At 43.6% G+C, this 24,102-nt stretch overlaps 1 protein-coding gene across 1 annotated transcript in view; it reads left to right on the top strand.

Moving 5' to 3' along the window:
* The window catches only part of AGFG2 (ArfGAP with FG repeats 2), a 567,631-nt gene that overhangs the window by 415,994 nt on the left and 127,535 nt on the right, over positions 1–24,102 (top strand). Inside the window, exon 10 of the mRNA XM_085639598.1 lies at positions 16,322–16,411. Coding sequence (XP_085495724.1) covers positions 16,322–16,411 — 90 coding nt within the window. The remainder of the gene's footprint in view (positions 1–16,321; positions 16,412–24,102) is intronic.

Below are 24,102 nucleotides of genomic sequence, written 5' to 3'. Positions count from 1 at the left end.
AACCCTTCTTGGAGAAGGTGTTTAGTTTCCTATTTATGGTCTCATCAAGGGACCCCATCACCTTCTCGAGGGCCTTGTTCACTGAACCCTCTAATTTATCCTCCGTTCTGTCTCCCAAGGGCTCCACAGACATGTTTGTGCTGTGAAACAAACCGGGGAGTTAAAATAAGCAAAGTGGCAACAAGCATGGGAGTGTGCGCCCTTAGGGGGGAAAGAGATGGGCAGCTCAGGAATCAACTGTGTCACGCAAAACAAATGAACTACAACTGTCAAAATGCGATGTTTGCTGCAACCAACAGATTAAAATGGCCACCATATTCATTTTAATGAGGCTTTCCCAATGTCCTAAAATGGTGGCCGACACGCACACAGTGTGCTGGGCCGGGCGTCCAGTTCCTTTCCTCAAATTTTTGGAGGATGCCTTAAGCCCATGTTATTAGCTATAAACAGCCCCTTTATCTTTTTTTTTATTTTTTTTAACTTTCGAAATGCCAGGCGATGGGGTCGCAGCATGCCGCACTGCAGAATGTTCTTGAAGTTCTATGTTGTTCAATTCAGCTGTGAGCGGGCAATAAAGGAGTTTTGCATGATGTTAGCCTCCATGTCCTGACATAAAATTGAAAGTCTGTTTATCAGAATGCCTTCTATTAAGCTATACTATCTTTGTGTGCAAAAATGACCGATCTAGTTAGCTATTTCTTACAAACATGTAGCTGAAATTACTTTCCTTCTCCCCTTGGAGTGCATTAACAAGATGAAGGCGCAAAATGCCAGTACCTTGATTATACCATTTGTGTTTATATCTCCTATTGTAAAGCGGCTGTCTTCCAGACTCCCACACCATGAAGGATTGTGATATATGTGAAGAGATGGCATCATGGAGGCTGAGAGAAAGGTTGGAGGTGTCACATCGGAACCATTTAAGGGGAGCTTGGTTTTTGCAGGGCCAGAGCTCCTGCTATGGCCCATTTCTCCTAGGTCCTAGAAAACACCAAATCTGATAGTCTTCCTGGTTTGACAGCAGAATTTAAACATCACTGCCTCTACTCCACATCAAAGTGCTCGACATAGCATCATTACCATATCACGACATCAGGAGGCCAGGGGACTCCAGTGGAATTACAATGGTCCGTCAACGTCCAGGCTCTAACTGCCATTTCAGGTGTCATGTTCCTTGGTAAAAATGACTTGAACCCGCTCATCGGCAACATTAAGCCATATGTACTTAAAGAGGATCCAGACCGTGCCTTTTTCACTGCAACCTTTAAGCCTACGATGGAAGAGCTGTTGAGCATTCCTGCATCTGAAAATGGCATCTCTTTTCCTCCATTGACTGAGACAAATTTGGGTCCAAAGGAATATTCACAAAACTGAATGTAAGTGATTCTGGCTAGTATACCAACTCAGCTGCCTTCTTCTCTTTTTACAATGCTATGGTAAGAAAACACCCAATTACACGCCTAATCCAAGACACAAAGAATAAGAACCCAATGGCTAACAGCACTCACAAGCACAGCCACAAGAGACAGAATAACAACATACCAGGGAAAATCGCCTTAGGAAAGATCACAAGATCACCTTATGGAAGACCATCCTTCCGAAACCATGCCAATAAAGCAGCACTGTAGAGAATTCGCATCTAAGGAAGATCACCACAAAGTGAAGTAGTTCAGAAGATTCTGTTCCTGATAATGCCAGAAAAGCGACACAGGCCAGGACACCTGGGATATATGAAATCCCCCTTTGTTGAGGTTCCTTTTTCTACTCCAACACCTGACTGTATTTTGTTGCCAATATCCACTGGTGGCTGGTGAACTTTGAAAGTTATGGGGCGTAAATGTCTGCCTTGAGTTTAACAGAGTGGGAAAGCAAACAAACCTAACTTCTTTTCCAAGTGTTAGGGAGGAGGATGTTCTAGCGCCCTCCCCTTTCAAAAACCTGACAAATGCTGAAATTTGGCTCTAAATGACAGATTTTATAGCACAATTTCCATACAAAATCCGGAGATTCTGAAGAGACATTAAGGAAATTTTACAGTACTTTCATGGTGTAACAACAAAGATCTACACTCCTTAGGACTGTTGGTGGTTCACCATCCCAAGGAAAACTTTACAAAAATGGTGGTGACAATGTGTTTTCAGCACTGTTTCTGTATTTATTATATTTCTGAAGATTATCCAGGTGCCACTACCATCTTTGATCACAACTTACCTTCTATTGCTGCAAATGTGATCAAATGAGAACACTGACTTGTCCGTACTATTACTTAGAGGTGGGTGAGTCAACAAAATTAAAGGGGGAGCCGAGGCAGAGCTGACCCATTGCTCTGGCTTTGCTCTGTGAACCTGTGCATAGCCATGGATCAGTTTGGCTTGTAAATCATGCAAGAAACATCCTGTAACAATGACATTTCAAAGTTCAAGCAGGTGTATTTCTTTAACAAAAGGAAGGGTTTCACCTTAGTATTTTAGTACTATTTTGCCCATTCCTTCCCACCAACGACGATGCCAGTAGTGTGAACCAAGAAGCAATTGAGTTGTCATGTGCAGCAAAATGTGGCGCAAGTTGTTGTTATACATGGTGGAACATTGTTTTTGTACAGCACACACCCTGAGCTCATGTATTGGAAGATGCTCTGATAGTTGATGATGAATAAAAAGGAGGCATTGCTAAATAAAATTATTGCCTTAGATCTCATAATTTGGTCAATCGGGAACGCTGGGCTTGAGAACAGTGTTTCAGGTTTCACAATATGCAATTCAGCCACTTCACGAGCATCTCTTTCTCTCACCTATTTTACATAAATGGTTAATGTTCTGTCTTTAATTTTGGGGGATGGGTGAGAGCATGAGTGAGAAGCAGAAGCATGACATTGTTTCATCCTCTGTCTCTAGATGTTTTTCAATTTGATTTTAATCCTACGGTTAACATGACCGTCGTAGTTGTTAACTTGCAGAGTGGAAAGTTTCACTGTAAATTTGTCAAATTGAATCTAAAATGAATCTATAATTATTTTTTCTCTGAAAGGTTTCATTGCGAATAGCAAAAGAACTCTTTATGTGCACATTAGCCTCCAAGAGCAGCATTGAAACTCACAACATCTACAAATATTACTTTTTTCTGTGACCAGCTTCCATAACAGCATCACAAAAACGAGTCAAGAGTTTTTTTTATGCTGATGGCTACGTCTGACGTCATCAAGACAACGCAGAGCTGTTACGGCATGCGCCCATGAATCTTCTATTATGCTGTGCTGCTCCTCTTTCCCCATGGAGCTTAACACCTCTGCCTCCTTGGGTGAGTTAGGGAGGGTGAAGAGAGCGCCTTGACATGGGCAGATAAGTTTGTTGGTGGAAGCTTCATGTTTAAACAAAGAACGTAACACCCTTAAGAAAATAGAATAATGTTACGTGTTTTGCTTAAGGAGCAGCAAGATGATTTTTTTGTTAGAAAAATGCAGCTTTAAACACTCATCTGCTCTCTTCACTAAAGGCGGGGCGCAGCCATTTTTGCCCATTAACGGCCACCATTGCGCATATCACCAGTAGAGTATGACATAGGTTTTCATGAAGTTACCAACAGGGCTGCAAGGAAAATTATATTTGCTCAAATTGCTCGAAGAGCGCAGACGTTCATTACCTGTAAGCGTCTGTCGATTAACAAAAAGCAATACCAATTGTTGCTTGGTTATTGGCCTTCAGGAGCCCATCATGAACACTTTTCCATTGCCTTTATCAGCCCCACCCATTAATAAAAAGTAACAAAGAAGAAACGAAAGGCTAGCAACTCTCACACTGAATTCCTGAACAAGAAACTAGCTTCCGACTATAAATGGGTAGTTGTTGATGCAGAAAGAAACACAGCTCTTAAAGATCTCTGTCTAGATCTCCCCGGTGATGAAGAGCCAAAGATCCATGTCTACATTTCCCCGGTGATGGAGAGCCAAAAATCCAGGTCTACATCTCCCCCGGTGATGGACACCCAAAGATCCATGTCTACATCTGCCCCAGTGAAGGAGATCCAGGTCTACATCATGACGGAGAGTCGAAGAATGGGTGTTTTATGCGGGGTGTGACAGACTTGTGTAACTATTCCGAAGCCTTGCACTCCCTCTGCATTATTGGGTTGTTGTAAACACGCCTAATGGGACACCATGGAGTAGTTATTTAAATGTAGAGCTAAAGAGAAGAAACTGGAACATTTCCAAGAGATATTGAAGGAAGGTATGTGTACTTGTGACAACAGCAAAGGACACAATGGACTTGTCTGCATTGGGCTACTGCCATGAACTTCCCATTAGACCGCATCCTAGCTATGACTCACTTTTTTGACCCCTCATGTGGTAAGAAAATCTAGATCTAACCTTGTTAGGATCCAACTTCTGAATGATTCACAGACATCGAGATTCAAAAGATGGAGTAGCTGAAACTCTTATCTTCGTGTAGGGAAACGGCTTGTATAGCCAAAATCCATTTGAAAGGGTACAGCAAAGGCTAGCACCAGTGGATCCATACAGGCTGTTTGGGAGAACAATTAAGCAATAGTGGCCTATCTTCCAGTGGTAGAACTCATCCAGCAGTAGCGATAATCACCACGTCCCAGCCACTGATGCAAAGAATCCTGTTACCTATCAACAGTGACTGCCATTCTGCCCCACCTTTCATTGCCCAGTTGTGAGGGAGTATCTCAAGCTGTCTTTGTGATTGGTAGAGGATAACCTGGGGCACATGATTTCTAGATAGTGTGTAGAATGGGTGCAAGAACCAATTTACAGTTTTCCAATCCCAAATTCCACCAGAGGCTTTGACACTTTTTCTCTTAGGCATGCTGAGTTAGGAACTTCAAGAAGAAAAAAAATTATCTGTTAGATATTGAATTTATCCTGTTGGCGTGACATCCTCCTATGTGTCTGTAGCAAAGAATAGAATTTTGTGGGTTATAGGCGAAGTTTGCAAGAGAAGTGGCCTTATGTTATATCTGCTGATCAGCCAGTGTGACTGGGGTGTGGAATGTGGAGGTTTGAGAGAGTCAGTTGGAGAATGGGCTGAGCAGCAGGAAGGCTGCTCCTGTGGGGCTCTTCATGATAACTTAATAAATCATCTTGCCTAATCTACACCTGGAGAATGGACTTCTTTTGATTACAAAATGTTGGCGACGAGTTGGTAAGCAAGAACTTACATGAGTAAGCTGGGAAAAAATAACTATAGAAACCAAGGTTACAAGAGGTTAATTGCCCGGCCAAACTAGAGAAGAAAATGAATGTTTGAGGCATGTGAGCTGTAGATCACATACTGTGCATAGCTCGCCGTCTAGTGTTGGGTCCGGATGTTTTCACTTTGTTTTTCTTCTAAGAAGCCTTTCCAGTCACGAGGTAGGTGACTCCTCTTTTCGCTGATAGTGCGCATGGGTATCAACTCCATTGTTAGATTGTTTTTTTCCGCCATCTCGTTCAGACGTCTATCGCTGTGCTCCGGTTCGACACCGTTCCTTCGGTTTACCTCGGTGTGCAAGATACTCACCCCGACAGTATTGTTTTCTATCACATCTCCCTTTCTATCGCGTATCGTATTTACTTACTAAAACTAATCTTTTGATCGGAAAGCTCGTGGAAGGTTGTTGGGCCTACCCGCGTCGGGCCGACCCGCAGTCGAAGGAACGAACTCACTTCAAATTCTGCCCTTGATTTAACGCAAAGTACCCGCGCACCGACTCACACAAAGTGTGTAACCTGTGTTTGTCCCCTCAACACAGAGAACAGGACTGCAGCAATCCGAACAGAACAAGGCTCCGGTCCAACCTGTGCCCTCGGGCTCTGGTCTGCACCTAGAACACGCTTCCGAAGCCCCGCCTTCTGGCTCGGCACCAAAGCAAACTAAAAAGCCTTCCAGCTCCAAAAAGACTCCGTCCAAATCGAGCTCTGAGCTGAGACCTTCGGGGTCGAAACACAAGTCCGGCACCGACCCCCACCATTCGGCACCGAAACACACTTCGGATCCAAAGACACCAATGCTTACGATTCCGGCACCGAAAATTTAGGCATAGAAACAGTCAGATGTGCCAAAATCACTGAAAAAGCACAGTTTTGATGCTCCGATCGACAACCGGATCCGAAACAAAAAGTGTGGTATAGTAATCCACAGACTGGACATATCACCACTAAAGTGACTTTAAAAAGAAGGGCTGGTACAGAAGAGGAATATCGCATTCCTTTGAAGAAAAGAACTGTTGGAACTAACCCTTCCCCCCCCCCCCCCCCTCCTCTTCCATCACCTCCTTCCCCTCAGTTTCAGCCAATTTCACCTGAATGTTCACCACCACATACACCTGACAACCAGGATGATGGGGATGACAATGGGGATGATAATCAGCCACTACAAGACCCATGGGACGATTACAACAATTCGCCCACAGGCAATGATCCTGATTTTTACCCTACCAAGCCCTCTCCACCAGATAACAGTGTAGGCTACATTGAATTACTGGGTAGAGCTGCCAACTACCATGGAGTGCAGCTACATAAAGAATCCTTAGAAGAGGATTTCCTCTTTGAAACCCTCAGTGCCACGCAGAAGTCATCACACACATTTCCCATGCTGAAGGGGATGCTCAGGCATGTAGATGACCTCTTTAATGACCCGGTCAGAGCTCATATTCTTACCCCTAGTGTAGACAAGTACAAGCCAGCACCGTCGGACCCAGTATATATATGGGGACAGTTACCACTAGACGCCCTGGTTGTGTTCAATGCAAGGATAAGAGCCAACTCGCAAACAACAGGCGATGCTCCACCCCCGGATAAAGAATCCAAACTTTTTGATGCTTCGTGGAAAAAAGGTGGCCTCTCAGGCAGCGAACCTCAGGCATGTTCCAACACTCAGGCATTGCTAGCACGATACGACTGTGCACACTGGGCACGAGATGGAGCAGTTGATCCAATATTTGCCCCAGGAACACAGATCTAAAGCACAAGACCTGGTGCGTGAAGGACAACTTATTTCTAACAATGCGATAAGATGTTCCCTAGATGCTGCAGACACTGCTGCTAGAGCTATGAACACCAGTGTCCTTTTAAGGAGGCATGCCTGACTTCGCATTTCTGGGTTCAAACCCGAGGTTCAAACCTCCATATTAAATACCCCCTTTGATAAGGAACAACTATTTGGCCCAGTGGTAGATTATTCACTAAAGAAAATGAAGAAAGACACTGAAGTTGCCAAATCCATGGGAGCCCTTCAGTCAACACAAAACTGTGGTACCTTTCGGTGCCCTTTTTTTCGCAGAGGTTCTAAAAATACTTCCTCGGAGACCACCTCCACCTACAAGGGAAATAACCAACCCTCTCCATCTAGGGGTTACTTCAGAGGGGGTTACAGAGGTAACGGCAAAGGCAGGGGCAGGGGTTCAAACACACGTGCCTCCCCCTCCAGTACAAAGCAGTGATTTGCCTCCACTTCCCCCCGACCAATTAAGACCTGTCGAGGGAAGATTGTCAGATTTCCTACCAATCTGGCAATCAATAACAACAGACAATTGGGTACTACAAATTATCCATTCTGGTTACTGCCTAAAGTTCATCAACACTCCTCTAAATATTCCACCAAAGTCACACACACTTTCACCAGATCACCTACACCTCCTCAAACAAGAGGTTCAGTCTCTACTTCTGAAAGGGGCTATAGAGCCCGTACCACCCCAGCATCACGGGTCGGCTGTGTACTCCTTTTACTTACTAATACCCCAAAAAGATGGTTCTTTCAGATCGATATTAGATCTCAGAGAACTCAATCTTTACATTCAGTCAGATCATTTCCACATGGTAACACTTCAACAAGTACTTCCTCTGCTGCAGAAAGGCAACTTTGTCTACTCTAGATTTAAAAGACGCCTATTTTCATATTCCAATCCATCCCGCTCATCGCAAATTCCTCAGGTTTGTAGTAGCGGGTCAACGCTGCCAGTTAAAGGTACTCCCATTCGGAGTCACCACTGCCCCCAGAGTCTTCACAAAGTGTCTGGCGGTAGTAGCTGCTCACCTAAGAAGACAAAGCATCCATGTCTTCCCATACTTGGATGACTGCCTTTTTCAATACCGGCACATACCAGCAAGGTCTTCAGCACACGTTCAGAACGATTCCGCTAGGGTTCACAATCAATGTGACAAAATCACATCTCCAACCAGCCAGTACTCCGGACTACCTAGGAGCCACGCTAGATACTCAAAAAGCTCTGGCCTTTCCCAGCGCATCCAGAATTCAAAATATTCAGGCTTTAGTTGTCCAGTTTCAACCCAATTTGTGGATTCCAGGTCGGGTTTATATGCAACTGCTGGGAATTATAGCATCTTGCATCATAATTGTTCCCCATACCAGGCTGCACATGCGTCAACTTCAAGAATGCTTAGCCAGTCATGTAACCAGTCACAGGGTCTATTGACTGATCTAGTGTTGGTAACCGGCCGTACTCCTCGCTCTCTGCAGTGGAGGAACTCACAAAATTTGTCAAAAGGACGGCCGTTCATAGACCCGGTTCCACAGATAGTACTGACAGCGGATGCGTCCCTCACTGGCTGGGGAGCTCATATACAACAGCACACAGTCCAAGGCATGTGGAGTCAACAGCAGAGTTGCTCCACATCAATCATCTAGAGCTGTTTGCAATCTGTGTAGCCCTCAAGGCGTTTCAGACTCACCTGGAGGGCAAAGCTGTCTTGGTTCGTAGAGGCAACATGACAGCTATGTATTAAATACGAAAACAGGGGGGGGGCACTCTCTCCAACTGTCCCTCTTAGCCCAAGACATCAGGAGGTGGGCCATTCACCACAAACTTTATCTCCTAGCGGAACACCTCCCAGGAGTGAACAGCCAGATTGCAGATCTCCTCAGCAGGCAGAGACAGCAAATACACAAATGGGAACTCCACCCTCAGGTTCTCATCCCATACTTTTAAAGTTTGGGAGTACCTCACATAGACCTGTTCGCCACATACCAAAACGCAAAATGCCCATGTTTTGCCTCCAGGTACCCGCAATCCAAAGGCAATGCACTATGGATGAACTGGTAAGGGATATTTGCCTATGCTTTTCCGCCTCTCCCACTCATTCCATTAGTGGTTCACAAGCTCAGGCAAACATCTCTCACACTAATCCTAGTAGCTCTCACATGGGCACGTCAACCTTGGTTCACAACCCTGTTGGAGCTATCTCTGGTTGCGCATCAAAAGCTTCATTTAACCTCCAGTCTCCTCACACAGAGCCATGGAGAAATCAGACACCCAGATCCCAAACAGCTGAACCTCGTGGTCTGGCTCCTAAAGTCTGAGAGTTTGGTTACTTGAACCTTCCACCAGAATGTGTGACTATCATTAGGGAGGCTAGAAAACCTACTACAAGGACCTGCAACGCAGCTAAGTGGAAGCGATTTGTTGTTTATTGTGGTAACAATCATATCAACCCTCTTGATGCTTCCATACAAAACATCATCTGCTTGCTATCTGTTACATTTGCAAGTCCGCGTCGGCTCCTTCAGACTACACCTAGCGGCAATAGCTGCATATCTACACGATAGACAGTATTTGTCGTTGTTTAGAGTACCAGTGATCAAAGCCTTCATGGAGGACTAAAAAGAGTCATACCACCTAAACTTTCACCTGCTCCAGTGTGGAATCTTAACATAGTCCTCACAAGATTATTGGGCCCCACCTTTTTAGCCCATGTTAAAATGCGAACCACTTTCCTCATTGCAATCAATTCATGAAGAAGAGTGAGTGAATTACAGGCATTAACCATAGAAGAACCATTTTTTTCAACTACACAGAGACAAAGTGGTTCTTCGTACCAATCCTACATTTTTACCTAAGGTGTATCTGCATTTCACACAAATCAGTTGGTAGAATTACCCGTATTCTTCCCTCAACCTGATTCAGTGGCAGAACGAGCTCTACACACCTTAGATGTTAGAAGAGCACTCTTGTACTACATTGAATGGACAAAATCTTTTCGTAAAACAAAACAACTTTGTTGCTTTTGCGCCACCATACAAGGGCAATCCTATTTCCAAATCTAGTATTGCAAGGTGGCTTGTTACATGCATTCAAACCTGCTATGCAAAAGCAAAGAGAACTCTAACTGTACCCCCTAGGGCACATTCCACTCGCAAGCTTTTCGGGAAACATTCCCATAGTTGACATTTGCAAAGCTGCACCATGGTCTACACCACACACATTCACTAAACACTATTGTGTAGATTTGTTAGCAAGACAACAAGCCAATGTGGGTCAAGCAGTACTTAAGACACTATTTTAGACAACTCCAAAAGTTACAGGTGAGCCACCACTTTGGGAGAATACTGTTATGTAGTCTATGCACATCATGTGATCTACAGCTTACATACCTTGAATGGATAATGTTACTTACCCAGTAAGCATCTGTTCTTGGCATGTAGAGCTGTAGATTCACATGCCCCCATCCACTTCCCCAGATACCTGTATCTGCTGTAGTTCTCTATTTAATTTACATACATTCGCATGGACATCTCTAGTCTTTACTACTACTCCATTCTCACCCTCTGCGGCAAACAATCTAACAATGGAGTCGATGCCCATGCGCACTATCACCGAAAGGAGGAGTCGCCTACCTTGTGACTGGAAAGACTAATTCGTAGAAAAGCAAAGTGCAAACATCCGTACCCAACACTAGATGGCGAGCTATGCACAGCCTGTGAATCTACAGCTCTACATGCCAAGAGCGCTACATGCCAAGAACAGATGCTTACTGGGTAACATTATTGTAGCATTCTCGTTAGTCTTTCTTTTCTCTCTCTTCTCTCTGTATTCTAGAATACTTCCTCTCTTTGATTCTAGCTTGCCTCTCTTCAAAGCAACAGCTGTTTCCCTGCGGGTCCTTTGATTGATGACTTCTAATAAAGAAGAATTACTCTACTTCTGATTCAGAGGTCATTTATACGATCCTACATATTTTGGTACCAGGAGTGGGGTGAAGAAACGTCTCGTCTCATCTTCCTACTACCCGCTGCCCTGATTCTACGGATCTCAATTATCGTGAAGGACTTCTTCGAAAGAATCATCGCTCATTTGAAACTGTGTTGCCACTACGGACCCGCAGGACACGCTCCGTCAGGTGGGATCATTTATTTGTTTCGCACTAGCTCGTATTATACCTTAAACTTTAATTGTAGCGCGAGACAGTAAGGAAACGTTCTTAAATCCTCACGCGCCAAATTTTTTTAAAAAACGCGTCTTAGTAACTGACCGCGTTTGAAAGCAAGCTCTCCGTCATCCCATCACGCGCTGGCATGCGCGCTCCTAACAAAGAAGGATTTACGGTCTCTGGCCCAGCGCGAGCTCTTGTGATCCAGCACGAGCTTTCATCCAATTTATGACGCATGGTGTTTATGCGTATCTTGGCAACTGAAACTTCCTGCATTCCAGTCAGCACGAGCGCTATTCAAGCCTCGTGTATTGGAACTTTCCTTTGTTTCTGCTGCACATTAGTCAGAAAGACATTCTACTCTCTGAAATTCCTTGTCAACAAAGGCTACATAGCAACAGAGGTGTGTGTTGCTCTCAGAGTCTACAAATTAAGAACACTCTTCATTGGAATACTTCCTTCCAGGATTTTAACCTTCCAATTAAGAAGGTTGATTGTTCTACTTATAAAAGCTGTCTATTCTACATTATTCTTCAAGAAGAATGTTAATAATAGCAATTAAAGACTCTTAGAGGAACAAATTAAGTAATAATTTTAATAAAAAAATAAAAAAGGCTATATACAAATACTTCAAAATTCTCAAATTTTTCACATTCTGCAAGTATTAAATTACTCATCTAAGCCATGTCTTCTTCGGATAGTGCATTACATCCTCCACCATTTCTACAAAGGCCAGGCAAACCAGAAATCGAGTGGAAACAATGGATTCATATTTTCGAAAATTATTTGGTTGCCATTGACGGAAAAGAATATTCTCCGGAAAGGAAACATGCTCTTCTTTATAATCATTTGGGTGTTGCAGCACAAAAGATTTTTGACAACTTACCTCCTTTTCTTAGACCCTCTGGTGATTGAACCTGGAACATTTACATTGAGGCAATTGGAAAACTTAAACAATTTTCAGACGAACCAAATGTTCTCTTGGAAAGACACTCCTTCTTTAAAAGAAAACAAGCCAGTGATGAATCCGTAGAAGAATATGTAGCTGCTCTTCGAGTCCTCGCCTCTACTTGTGAATTTGACAATTATACTGACATCTCTATTAGAGATCAATTTGTTTTTAATTGTTTTTCGAAGAAAATGCAAGAACGTCTTTTGACTTGTCGTAATCCATCATTATCCGAAGTCATTGATATTGGAAAAAGTATTGAGCGTTCTATAATTTCTTCACATGCGTTGTCAGGTCATGAGGGTCATTCTCCTATTTCCTATGTTTCTGATAATACAGATTCTTCTACTGTCTCTGCCATCAGAGTTAACAAAGAGTATAAAAGGTCCTTCTGCTTTCGCTGTGGTAACAAAAATCATATTGCAAATTCTCCATCTTGTCCTGCATTAGGAAAAAAATGTGGCAAATGCAAAAAAAACTGGTCACTTCCAAGAATTTTGCAAATCTCGACGTACATTTCCAATTGTTAAAGTTCACAGTGTTGAATTAATGAATAATTCTTCCTCATCATCTCCATCTTCTGTCTCTGATTGTACCAATACTTTTTCCAATCTCATGTTATCTATTGATGAACCATTTCTTTCTACAGATTTTGAACGTCCCCTCTGCCAAGCTTTCATAAATAACAAACCTTTACAAGTTATGGCTGATTCTGGGGCTCCCATCACAGTATTGGCTGATTCCACTTTCTTTAACAACTGGGGCCATTCCATCGCACTTAACGCTCCTGACATCTCTCCCAAAGCTTTTGGTGAAAAAGATATTGATTTGCTTGGTTTCTTTGTTACTTCTCTACAAATACTTGGAAGATCTATGAATACTAAAGTTTATGTTGCAATCAGAGGCAGAGATCTTGTAGGTTGGAAGGACTTAGCCAGACTAGGTATTATCCTTAAACCTGCTCACAAAAATCCTATTGTCTTGGGAGACCTTCCTTTACTGTCTATTGACAATTGTGTTGAAAAAATGTATTCAATTGATATTTTAAAGAAATAATTTCCTTCTGTCTTCAGTGATAAAATTAATAACATCAAAGTGTTTGAACATGTTATCAGACTTAAGAAAAATGCTACACCTGTAACCCACAAAGTCAGACCCGTTCCCATTAGTGTCAGAAATGACCTTAAGGTACAATTAGAGAAGCTCTCTGCAGATGGTATCATCACATCTACTGATTCCTCTGAGTGTGTTTCTCCCATTGTTCTCGCTAAAAAGAAAAATGGGAATTTTCGTCTTTGTGTGGACCTCAGGTCCTTAAATCGTAACATTATAGTTGATTGCCATCCTCTTCCTCATATTCAACAGATGCTTTCTAATATTGGTCATGCTAAATATTTTACGACAATTGACCTACACTCAGCATATCATCAAATTCCTTTAACCTCTTCAGTGCCCATGACGAGATAGTCTCGTCATGGAGCACGGTTGCGCTGTGCCCATGACGAGACTATCTCGTCATGAACCCCACCCACTAGTGCAACGCCCGGCACAGGAGGGGGAAAGGGCGTGGCACTGAAGGGGTTACATGCTGATTCTCAAGAACTTACTACTTTTGTCACCCCTTTTGGGGCATATAAATACTTGAGACTTCCCTTCGGCTTAGCCTCAGCCGCCTCAGTATTTCAAAAAGTTATGGATGTTTTATTTAAAGATGTTGCTAATGTTCAGGCCTTCCAGGATGATATCCTTGTTTTTACTGAAAGTAGAGAATCACATCTCGATACTTTACATAAAGTGTTTTCTATTTTACGTGCAAGAGGCATTACTGTTCAACCTGATAAATGTAAAATCTTAGCTGAGCAGATTGATTATTTAGGCCATACTATCACGCCGGAAGGCATTAAACCAAAATTTTGCAATGTAGAGGCTCTCGTTAAAGCTCCGCCTCCACCTGATAAAGATGCTCTAAGATCTTTTCTAGGTCTCTGCGAGTACTATGCTCGTTTTGTGCCAGACTATTCTTATTGTGTTCAACCATTAAGATCTCTTCTTAAAAAGGAACTACATTTGTCTGGTCCAGTGATGATAACACAGCTTTTAGCAATATCAAAAAGTTAGTTGTTAATGCTCCTGCTCTCAGTCCATTTGTTCATGGTCTTCATTGTACCGACACTGTAGATGCTAGTCTAAATGGTCTTGGGGCTGTTTTTGTTCAACAAAATTCAGGAAAAGATCATACAGTTGCCTTTGCATCTAGATCTTTATCACCTGCTGAATCAAAATACAGTACAATAGAGAGGGAGGCGTTAGCTTGTGTTTGGGCTGTTTCCAAATTTAAAACTTATCTCTGGGGCTGTCCATTTACAATCTTTACCGGCCATAAACTACTTGTCTACCTTTTACAAGGTGATGGTCTTGGTAAAGCTTCTGCTCTCCTTGTACGTATTCTCTCTAAATTACAGGAGTACAATTTCACCATTAAATTCATTCAAGGCGGGAAACATTTCAGAGCTGACTGCCTTTCTCGACTTCCTTTACCATTAACTGATTACACTATTGACGATTTTGACTGTGTTGTTGCATCCATTGATGCTTCTTCTATTTCTAATGGTCCTATTTCAGAGAAGGACTGGATTGAAGCCTCTTCCAATGATCAGACTCTTAAAAAAGTTGACTGCATGAGTTAAGTCACTCTAATCTGCCACTATTTTTGTGGTTGTGAGTTGATCGGAGTTAAATCGCTCACTTATGGTGTTGTGTTTGTGATGGCTTTATGAGGATAAGTCATTCAGATCTACCACTACAACGCAGTTGTGGGATGATGTAGGAACATCACCCACTGTTGGTGCTGTGTTTGTGATGCCTTTATGAGGATAAGTCATTTAGGTCTACCACTTCAACCTGTAGGTACATCACTCACTGTAGGTGTTGTGTTTGAGATTATTGGATGAGACGAAGTCACTCAGGTCCATCACCATTCTGTGGTTGAGGAAGGATCGTAAGTGAATCTCCCACTTGTAAGTGTAATAGTGATGCTTTAGTGTGCTGTGATTGAGAGGGCTTCCCTCCTTTTGTTTTGCTATGGGGTGGTCTCTACTGCTCCTTCAGTGGTTGGTTCCCTGCGTGTTGTCTTTCATGTCGGCCTACCAGCTGGTATGTTTGTGGCATTAGGGATTTGGTAGAGGAGCTGAGGTGTGGAAGAGTGTATGGTGTTTTTGTTAATGGAATGAGAGATGTGCGAGGTGCGTTTGTTTTATTTATTGAGTGTATGATCATAGTGACATGTTGATGTGTACCACCTCCCTATATTTTTAATGGCAATATGGTTGCACTCAACAGGTTACTTGCATGTATTCTGATTATATTCATATCTTCATTTTTATTTATGGTGATTAGTATGAATGGTCTTTTACAATGAACAACTTACATGCATGTTCTTATTACATTTTAAAGTGTGACGTGTACCATCCCTATACTTATATTTGCAATATGTTAACTTACTGAGTTCAGCAACATGTGTGCCGCTTCTTTCCACTTGTTACTTCCATGCACTTTTCGGGACTCTCGTTTTGCTATTTTGTAGACATGCATGGGGTAGTCGCTAATGTTATCCTAGTGTTTGTAAAGAAGGGAGAAATGTTATTGCTGCTGCTCAGCCATTGTGACTGGGGTGTGGAATGTTGGTGTGTGGTGATGCTGTGCAATGTGGAGGTTTGAGAGAGTCAGTTGAAGAATGGGCTGAGCAGCTGGAAGGCTGCTCCTGTGGGGCTCTTCACGATAACTTAATAAATCATCTTACCTAATATACACCTGGAGAATGGACTTCTTTTGATTACAGCACCTTTTCTAGCATCTTTACTGGTAGCTTCCTCGCTCTGAATTCACTAACTGCACTTCTCAAATTCTTTTTGTATTTATTGATCGTCTTTGACCTGTTGATCTTCACCCATTAAATGTGAGTTTGTACTACTTTTTCAGTTATTGTGTCTCAAAGTGTATCAACTTATATAGTGACTAACATATTGCTTTTAATGCTGCACAATATTCATTTAGAAATGTTTTAAGTTTCTGGTGCTATGTATTTTATTTCTTTTATTCATATGTAATTTGCCAATAAATCTCCTCAGTTTAGCACTTTAATGTTTGTTTTCTATTTGAATTGTTTTCCTTTCAGCAGGTTATTGTACATTTGTGTTTCTTCTCTTTAGCCTTCACTAACCCATTTGCAACATCTGCGACTGCCCCTCAGCCGTCACTGCCCTCGACAAATCCATTCCAGACCAATGGCATGGTGCCAGGTGAGACTGAGAAAGTATAAATAGTTTGTCTTGTAGTTGTTTCCTCATTACAAACCACAATGGACTCGAGGCAGATTCACGAGTTCAGATGGATTCCTCACCAACAAACAAGGTCTCTGGTTGTACATATGTTTTTGAGAGAAAAAAAAACGTATGTTGAAATATCATTTTTGTTATGATCCACAACTGAAATCTACTAAAATTCTCTTGTTCTGCAAAGGTAAATAAACTTAGCTACCATAATGTGTCAGATGGTTTTCAAATGATAACCCAGATGACATTTCTAAAGAGGCTCACCACTCTCATTTTACATCTGTGATGTGCATTTTTTCTGTGCAACGATGCAAGGCCATCCAGATGTTGATAGTGTTACAGCAACACAACAGCATTCAGTTCCTGTTGGTATTTGTATTGTTGTGTAAATACAGCACACTTTCTTCTCTACATAGTTCCTGGAAGAACATCTTGTTGAGTATATTAGTTGCTTCGGATTGTAACCATCGCTGACGTTCATCATATAACCTCCACGAGGAAATACAGTTGCGAACGGGGCCAGGCTTCCATCAGCATTTAGTATATGTATGTTGTTTGTGGTAAAGCGTGAGCCCAGCTCAAAGACAGTGGAGCACTGTACAGAATCAATGGTAAAGATACAGTCAGCAGGTGATTGGGGCGGTAGCCGAGTTCTGAGAGGAGACGCAGACTATTAATTCATCAGGAGATCGTAGTCTTTGACGAGGTGTGCCTTCAAGTCACTCCTAAGCTTGAGCATGGTTGATCTGGTCAAGATGGATATGGGGCTGGTGCTCCAGAGCCTGTGAGGATATCTTATTCTTTCAAATGTAAATGCTGCATGTAACAGTGAAGTTATTTGTTACCCTTTGTGTTGTCTTGCATCCTTTATTTAATAGCTGGCAATGTTGATGGCTATGCAAGGGTCATAGGGGTTTTTGCTCCGGGTCTCTCTTAGGCTATGATCTTGGCCTGGATTTGGCAAATGCATGGGATGAGGTGGGCTCTGGGCAGCACTGGCCCTTGGTTGAGGTGCACTGGATGTGGGTCTCGATATCCGCAAATAGTTGCTTATGGACATTTTGGCATCCAGCTACGAGACCGTTGCGACAGGTTTTGAACATTTACTATCATTTGAGGAAGGGACTTTTGGTCTTGCTGTGCCTCCTTCACAGCATCTGCGCGACCATCTCTTAAAATCTAATATTCAGTCCTATATGCTTACATGTCTGTGAAACAGAATCGGGTGTGGGTCAGGTAAGATTACACCAACTCACCTGCATGGTTGCATTCACATAACATTCTGCAATTCCCTAGATGACTGTTCTATTGAGAAACCTTTTATGTCTGGTTTAGTGATCTGGTCTTTTGGTTCTTGCATATTTCCAGCGCACTGCAGAAAAACGAGAGCAATAAATGAATGAAAGTAATGTCATAATCAAAAAGACAGTTTTTTTCTGTTTTTTTCCTCCTAAATGTATGTCGAAAATATTTGCTTAGGAGGAAAAAAAGTCTGCTACCAAGTCTCATAAACACACAATAAAGAATATAAATAGCAGTATTGCAACTGTCCAGGTGTAGTAACTGGTTCTATATATACTGCACCAAAGTGAGGTACAGTGTGTATAGAGTCAGAGTCCCCAAAGGTAGGCAGAGGTTAAAGTTATATAGAACCTTACTCTCTAATAGTGGTAGCTTGGTCGAGCAGTAAGGCAGTATCAGAGGACAGTGTTAAGCATTTGATGTACACACTCAGTCAGCAAATTAATTCACATACTCAAGAACGGAACTCTAGGCCAATTGTTGTTGTATAAAAATAAATTGTTTATTTTTAGAACCAAGCAAGCCTGGTACAGGTAAGCATTAAATACTTTTCAGTAATAAGTTACTGGGTATAGAACAGTTAAAAAATGCATTAGGAATTGTACTTTGTTTGATTTACAGGGGAGCAGTAGTATGCAACACTTAGCAAATGCATGCAGGTAAGTTAGATTTTCGTTACTTTTTCTAACTCAGTGCTGGATGCCTAGATTCAGCACTGGGACATTTCCTGAAAACAGTTGAGAAAATGCGTTATTTGTGTGATTTTTAAAGAATATTTTCAGATTTCAAAACTCCACACTTAAAAACTTTTTGGAGCAGTACATTGAAATGAGAGGGCTTCCACAATAAATTGCAGGTGTGACTTTTACGATACTTTTTCTAACTCGGTGCATGATGCCTAGATTCAGCACTGGGATATTTCCTGAAAACAGTTGAGAAAATGCGTTTTGGTTATGGTTTCGATTTTTAAGGAATATTTCAAGTTTTCAAAACTCCACACTTAGTCGTTTTTTTCGAAAGAAAATTGTCAATGTTATTCTATGGAAGAAAAACAGGTAATCGGTTTGCAGGTAAGTAAACGACTGGGAGTTAAGGTTCTGGGGTTAGACTCAGGGGTCCCCCAGGGTCAGTGATGCACCAAGATTGCACCCTCAGGGGCACTAGGGCGGCCGGGTGCAGTGTGTTGAGGCCCAATGTTATCCTATGGAGGATAGGGGGCTTCCGGTTGGTGGCTGCTGGCTAGCAGGCCACATGGCTGTGGGAGCAAAGCTCCTAAGGTTTAGCTCAGGGCAAGTTGGGGACCAAAGTAGCACCAAAGGTGCACCCTCAGCGGCACTAGGGCGGCCGGGTGCCCTGTTGTTTCCAATGGAGAACCTCCGGGACAAAGAAACACTGCAGGCTCGGGCCGAGGATCTTCTGGGTGCGACCACCACTCCGAGGGGTAAGTTGGGATGTCGTGGGTTGATTAGGCACCGTTGATTGGCCACACAAGGCCGTGGGGTGTCGGGTGCAGGGGTGCCTTGGGACGTCGGATTTTCTTACCCGCTCTGGTCGCGGGTGGGGGGGGGTCCTCTTTATTCAGACATAAGGCGTCGTCTGGAGGCTTGAGGCAGGTCAGGGGTCGCCGGATCTCGGGTCAGGCTCGCTGGTGGGACCTCCTCGTGGTCATTGTTCACTCAAGCTTGGGCCGGGGTCGGCGGGTGCAGAGTGTGCTGGATTCGTGGCCTCTGCTGGCACCGGAAGATGCAGTCTAAACACGTCCGGTGTTCTCAGGAGATAGTCCTTGAAGTGAAGGCAGGCAGGTCCTCCGGGGTTTGTGAGGTTGCTGGCTGTCGGACACGCCGGGATTTCGCAGAAGGAAGTTCGAGGGGAGACAGGCCTGTAGGGCTGGGGCCAAGTCAGTGGGCGTCATCCTCTTTTTAGCACGGCTCTTCGGTCCTTCTTCTTATCTTCTTTTCTTGTGGTTTCTAATCTGAGGAAGCAAGGTTCAGGGTGCCCCCTAAATACTAAATTTAGGGGTGTCACAGGTAGGTAAAGGGCAGGGACCAATGGGTCACATCCCTGGGGTGGATACACCCCCTATTCTGCCACTGTCCTGTGGGAGGGTGGCAGGAACATGTCCCTTGTTGGCTGGGTCCCCCATCCTCAAGATGGCGGGGACTCAAGGTGGAGCTGGTAGAGGTGGGCACACCTCCCATCCTCACTTGTTTTTCCCAGCGGTTCTCCCGCCCAAAGTGGGGGGTAGAACCGGTGGGGACCAGTTACTGAAAGCATCAAATGGTCTGGAGAGGCTCACAAAGACGGCATGCCTTTGAAGCTTCTCCTTCGTGAACCCTGCCCATCCTGGAGGAGGAGGCTTGGCACCTCGTCCCAGAATGTGCATTGTTTCAGGCCGCCAAGAGCAGCAGGCTCTCGACCCAGGGGTCCAGAAACATGTCTGTTGGTGGCAGCCTACGCAGCCACTCAGTCAGGTCACTAGTAGTTGGTTGGATTTCAGGGGGCATCTCTAAAATGTCCTCTGTCGTGCATTTTACATTAAATCCCACACAGGCATCAGTGTGGGTTTAATGTGCTGAGAAGTTTGATACCAAACTTCTCAGTCTAGCCATTATGGTGTTGTGGAGTTCGTAATGACAAGCTCCCAGCACCATATACTCTTAGTGGCAGCACTGCACTTACAGTGCCCAGGAATGGACTTGGGCACTGTAGGGGTACAGGGCTCATGCACCTGTACTCTCACCACTGGCATAGGGCACCCAGCTAGAGGGGTGGCTGATGTATGCCAGGGCAGTGGTTTGTGGGCATGGCACACAGTGATGTGTGCCATGTCGACACTTCACGTTGTTCTGCACCAAAGCACTCAGTCTGCAAAGGCTGTGTGTGAGTGTCAGGGTACTGGGCCTCTGAGGGTGGCACAATAAGTGCTGCAGCCCTTAGAGGCCTCCTCTGGTCACAGTGCCCTGGGTACCTGTGGTACCATTTACCAGTGGCTGACATGTGGCCAGAGATGCCAATTGGGTGGAGGCGTCCATGCAGTTTTAGGGAAGGAACATAGGTCCTGGGTACCTGATTAGCGGGAGCCCAGGGCACACTCAGTCAAAGAACAAAAGCAATTCAGCAAAAAGTGGGGGCATACCATGCAAGAAAGAGGGCACTTTCTCACACCGGGCATAGAACGGTTCGACTGCTTTGAATGACAAGTAACCTCTGTCAAATTCCTTTTCTCTATTACACTTTCAGCGGCAAGAAAAAAAGGACAAAAGATGGGTGGAAAGACAATTAGGAGAAGTGGTCTTCTACACTGATACTAGAGACTTACAGCCTGGACGAGCAGGACACATCTGCCTTCAAGTTGTAGCATGTCTTTCAAGTGGACCGCTTTGGTGAGCTTGGAAGTACTAAACCACAAAAAGTACTCCAAAACGGTATGAACGAAGTTCAAGATTAGACTAAGAGGATAGTGGGAAGCAACTTGATGACGTGATGACCCTATATCCACTAAAGAGTGGGGAAGGAAAAGATTCCTTTTGTTTTAGTTACCCTATTAGGGTCATAGGTTCATAGGACCATAACTCTCCCACTGACCCTTTTCACTTAAATGTTAATATCCCTGACAGATTCATAAATAAAGGGAAACTGGGATCTGTCTGCGGGTTTTTAATCTTCACACTCCCGCTAGCTTAATATATCACCAAGAGCTCCCTGGAAGATGGCTGAGCCCACCCTGACTTTTAAGGGTCAGGGTGACCCGATGATGAAGCATGACACCACTAGGGTGTGTGAGGGTAACTAAAACAAAAGGAATATTTTCCTTCCCCACTCTCTAGTAGATATAGGGTCATTGCGTCATCAAGTTGCTTCCCACTATCCTCTTAGTCTAATCTTGAACTTCGTTCATACCGTTTTGGAGTACTTTTTGTGGTTTAGTGTTTACACGGGAGGACATACTCCTACGTGCAATTTCCTCTTGGTCCCAACGGCACAGGGGAAATTCTTTTTCCCTGTGACCATAGTCTTTTTTGGAGCTTGGAAGTACACAATGATGCATCACATTGGCGGTGCACTCTTTGAGATGTTAGTTAGAGATCCCTTTATGAGCTTAGATTCAGTTAGCTTCCTCCGCCCCCACCAGTACATTGGGGCCATCAGGTAAAGACAGATGAGCTACAAGAAAGTCTTTCACCGCCTTAGCTATGGCACCCCCAGTATAGGTGCTGGACAAACCCTGTGCCTTAAGATATGCAGCGCTTCTCGCTTTGTCTTCTAATTCACTTCTTTTCACCATGTATGAGAAGCAATATTACCCACTTTTAAAAATCAATATTGTAGCACAACTTGTTGGAAGTCCTCCAAATCTGTTATTAGCCATTATTGTCTCTATAGCAAAGACAGCCTTTGCCGCTTCACTCAGGTACGCCGTAATGCTTCCTAACACTGCCATCATTTCCATTTGACCCCTAAGGGATTCTGGAGTAGTTGAGTCAACAGTAATCCTCATCAGCAGCTACTTTCTCTTTGAAACTTTGAGGGTAAAAAAGTCAAGCTTATCTCTCCTGCTTTGTTTTCCTGACATTTCATTTTTGTAGCATCTCCATACTGTCCTCACTCGGCAAGCCACCCTAGGAAACAACCTCTGGAGCACCCACTCTTACGCCGTTCCCTGATCCTTTCGATTAGGGGTCAACAGAAATCCCATGTTGTGTCATCCTCCCGTTTTGGGGGCTAGCTGAGATAGTTTTATCCCTCTTTTGAGAGTGAAATGTGTGGGGGAGGGGGTGGAAAGAGGCAGAACCAAACATCACTTGTTTGCGTACAGGTCATCCTACTGCATCCAGTGTGTTTCAGACACCTGTATAACAACCTGCTTGTTGTGAAGTGGGATTAACCTCTATCACAGTTGCCTCTATGCTCTGCCACCCCCTCAGCCCTCTTATTCCTTTCATGGCTGTCATTTCTGGCTTGCAGCATCTCTTATCAAAATGAACCAAAGCCCTGGACTCTGTATTAGCTGCAGCCAGCACTGAATCCTGGTTTGACATACTGTACAAGCACGACAAGAGGACCATTAGGAGATCTACAAGCCATTAACCAGTCCAAGAGGCCAGGATTTGCGAAGGGCCCGATGTTTTCTTTAGACGCGTTCTTCAGTGTCTTCTTTTTAGATTATCCTGTGGTAGAAGGGAAGCAGTCTTTGGATTTTAACCTCTTTGGGAACAATCTATATCCCAAGAATCGTGATCATCTTGAGACAGTCGTATACTTGTTTTCATCTTCTTGCTATTATTGTACTTCATTTATAGTAACATTCATACCCTCATAGAGAGGGATTTGCTTCCTGTCCTGGAACGAATTTCATTCTTCAAGGCTCCTCTGATAAGTCCTACCTTTTTTTCGAAGTATGGTATCTGGTCAAGCTACATAATATTCGTGGATGTTTCTCAATATTTTGTCTCGTTTCGTCTTATTTTTTTATCCTGCCTTTCTTCTGTGTGTTTGTGTCTTCCTTTAACTTTGTTTACTTTTCTCCTTCTTCCTTTGTCTTCAGTAGAGTTGTTACTGCCATTCACATTGACTCAATGGCTTGGCTGCCGTTAAAGAGACTGATGCTGGGGGGATAGACCTGGTTCTCCAGATAGACCAGGATCTCACTGATGGGAACATGAGCCCATCTGGGGTTGATTAAGTCGGTGCTGAAAAGTGTGCTCTCCACGTTGGAATTGATAAAGGGGGGTGATAGTAAGGACGCCAACGCTGCCCAGGGGGCTCCTTTTCTGTGAACGCTTGGATCCTCTCCAGACTTTCGGTTTCTGGGAGCTTGGGGTTTCTCCCAACCCATTACGCGACTCAAAAGAACCCAACATCATTTCTTTCTCTTATAGTGGGAGTTAGTGTTGATGTTGGGAAACCTTTTATGAAATATGATTGAAATCCTGTTACAATAATTCTAACATTGTTTACTTACACTTGATTCAGGTTGAACCACTTTAAATCCTGTTCAGTAATTAAAACACAGCAGGCCTCTGTTTCCATAACATCTGCCAGCCAGTGAGTTTCAGCTGCTCTTGGCACAGGCTCCTGAGTACCTCTGACACCTCTCTATGATCTCATTATGCAGCAGTGTCTCCGTTGCAACAGATAGAATGGATCTACGTGATTGTTGGATGACAATTGGTCACACTTTTTCTACACTTGTTTAAAAATGCTGCCAGATGCAGTCACCTGGTGCTTTAATGTTTCTAAACCTACAGCACATAGACAATCTGGCTTTTTTCTTGAGCATTCCCCTCGAATTCTTCTGGAGATGTTATGGAGTATGATGATCTGCTCAGTGTGTATGTCTAAGTTAGATGTTTGGC

This window comes from Triturus cristatus, chromosome 12, assembly GCF_964204655.1.
Source record: "Triturus cristatus chromosome 12, aTriCri1.1, whole genome shotgun sequence".
Classification (NCBI taxonomy): Eukaryota; Metazoa; Chordata; class Amphibia; order Caudata; family Salamandridae; genus Triturus; species Triturus cristatus.
This window is presented reverse-complemented; position numbering and strand designations above follow the sequence as displayed.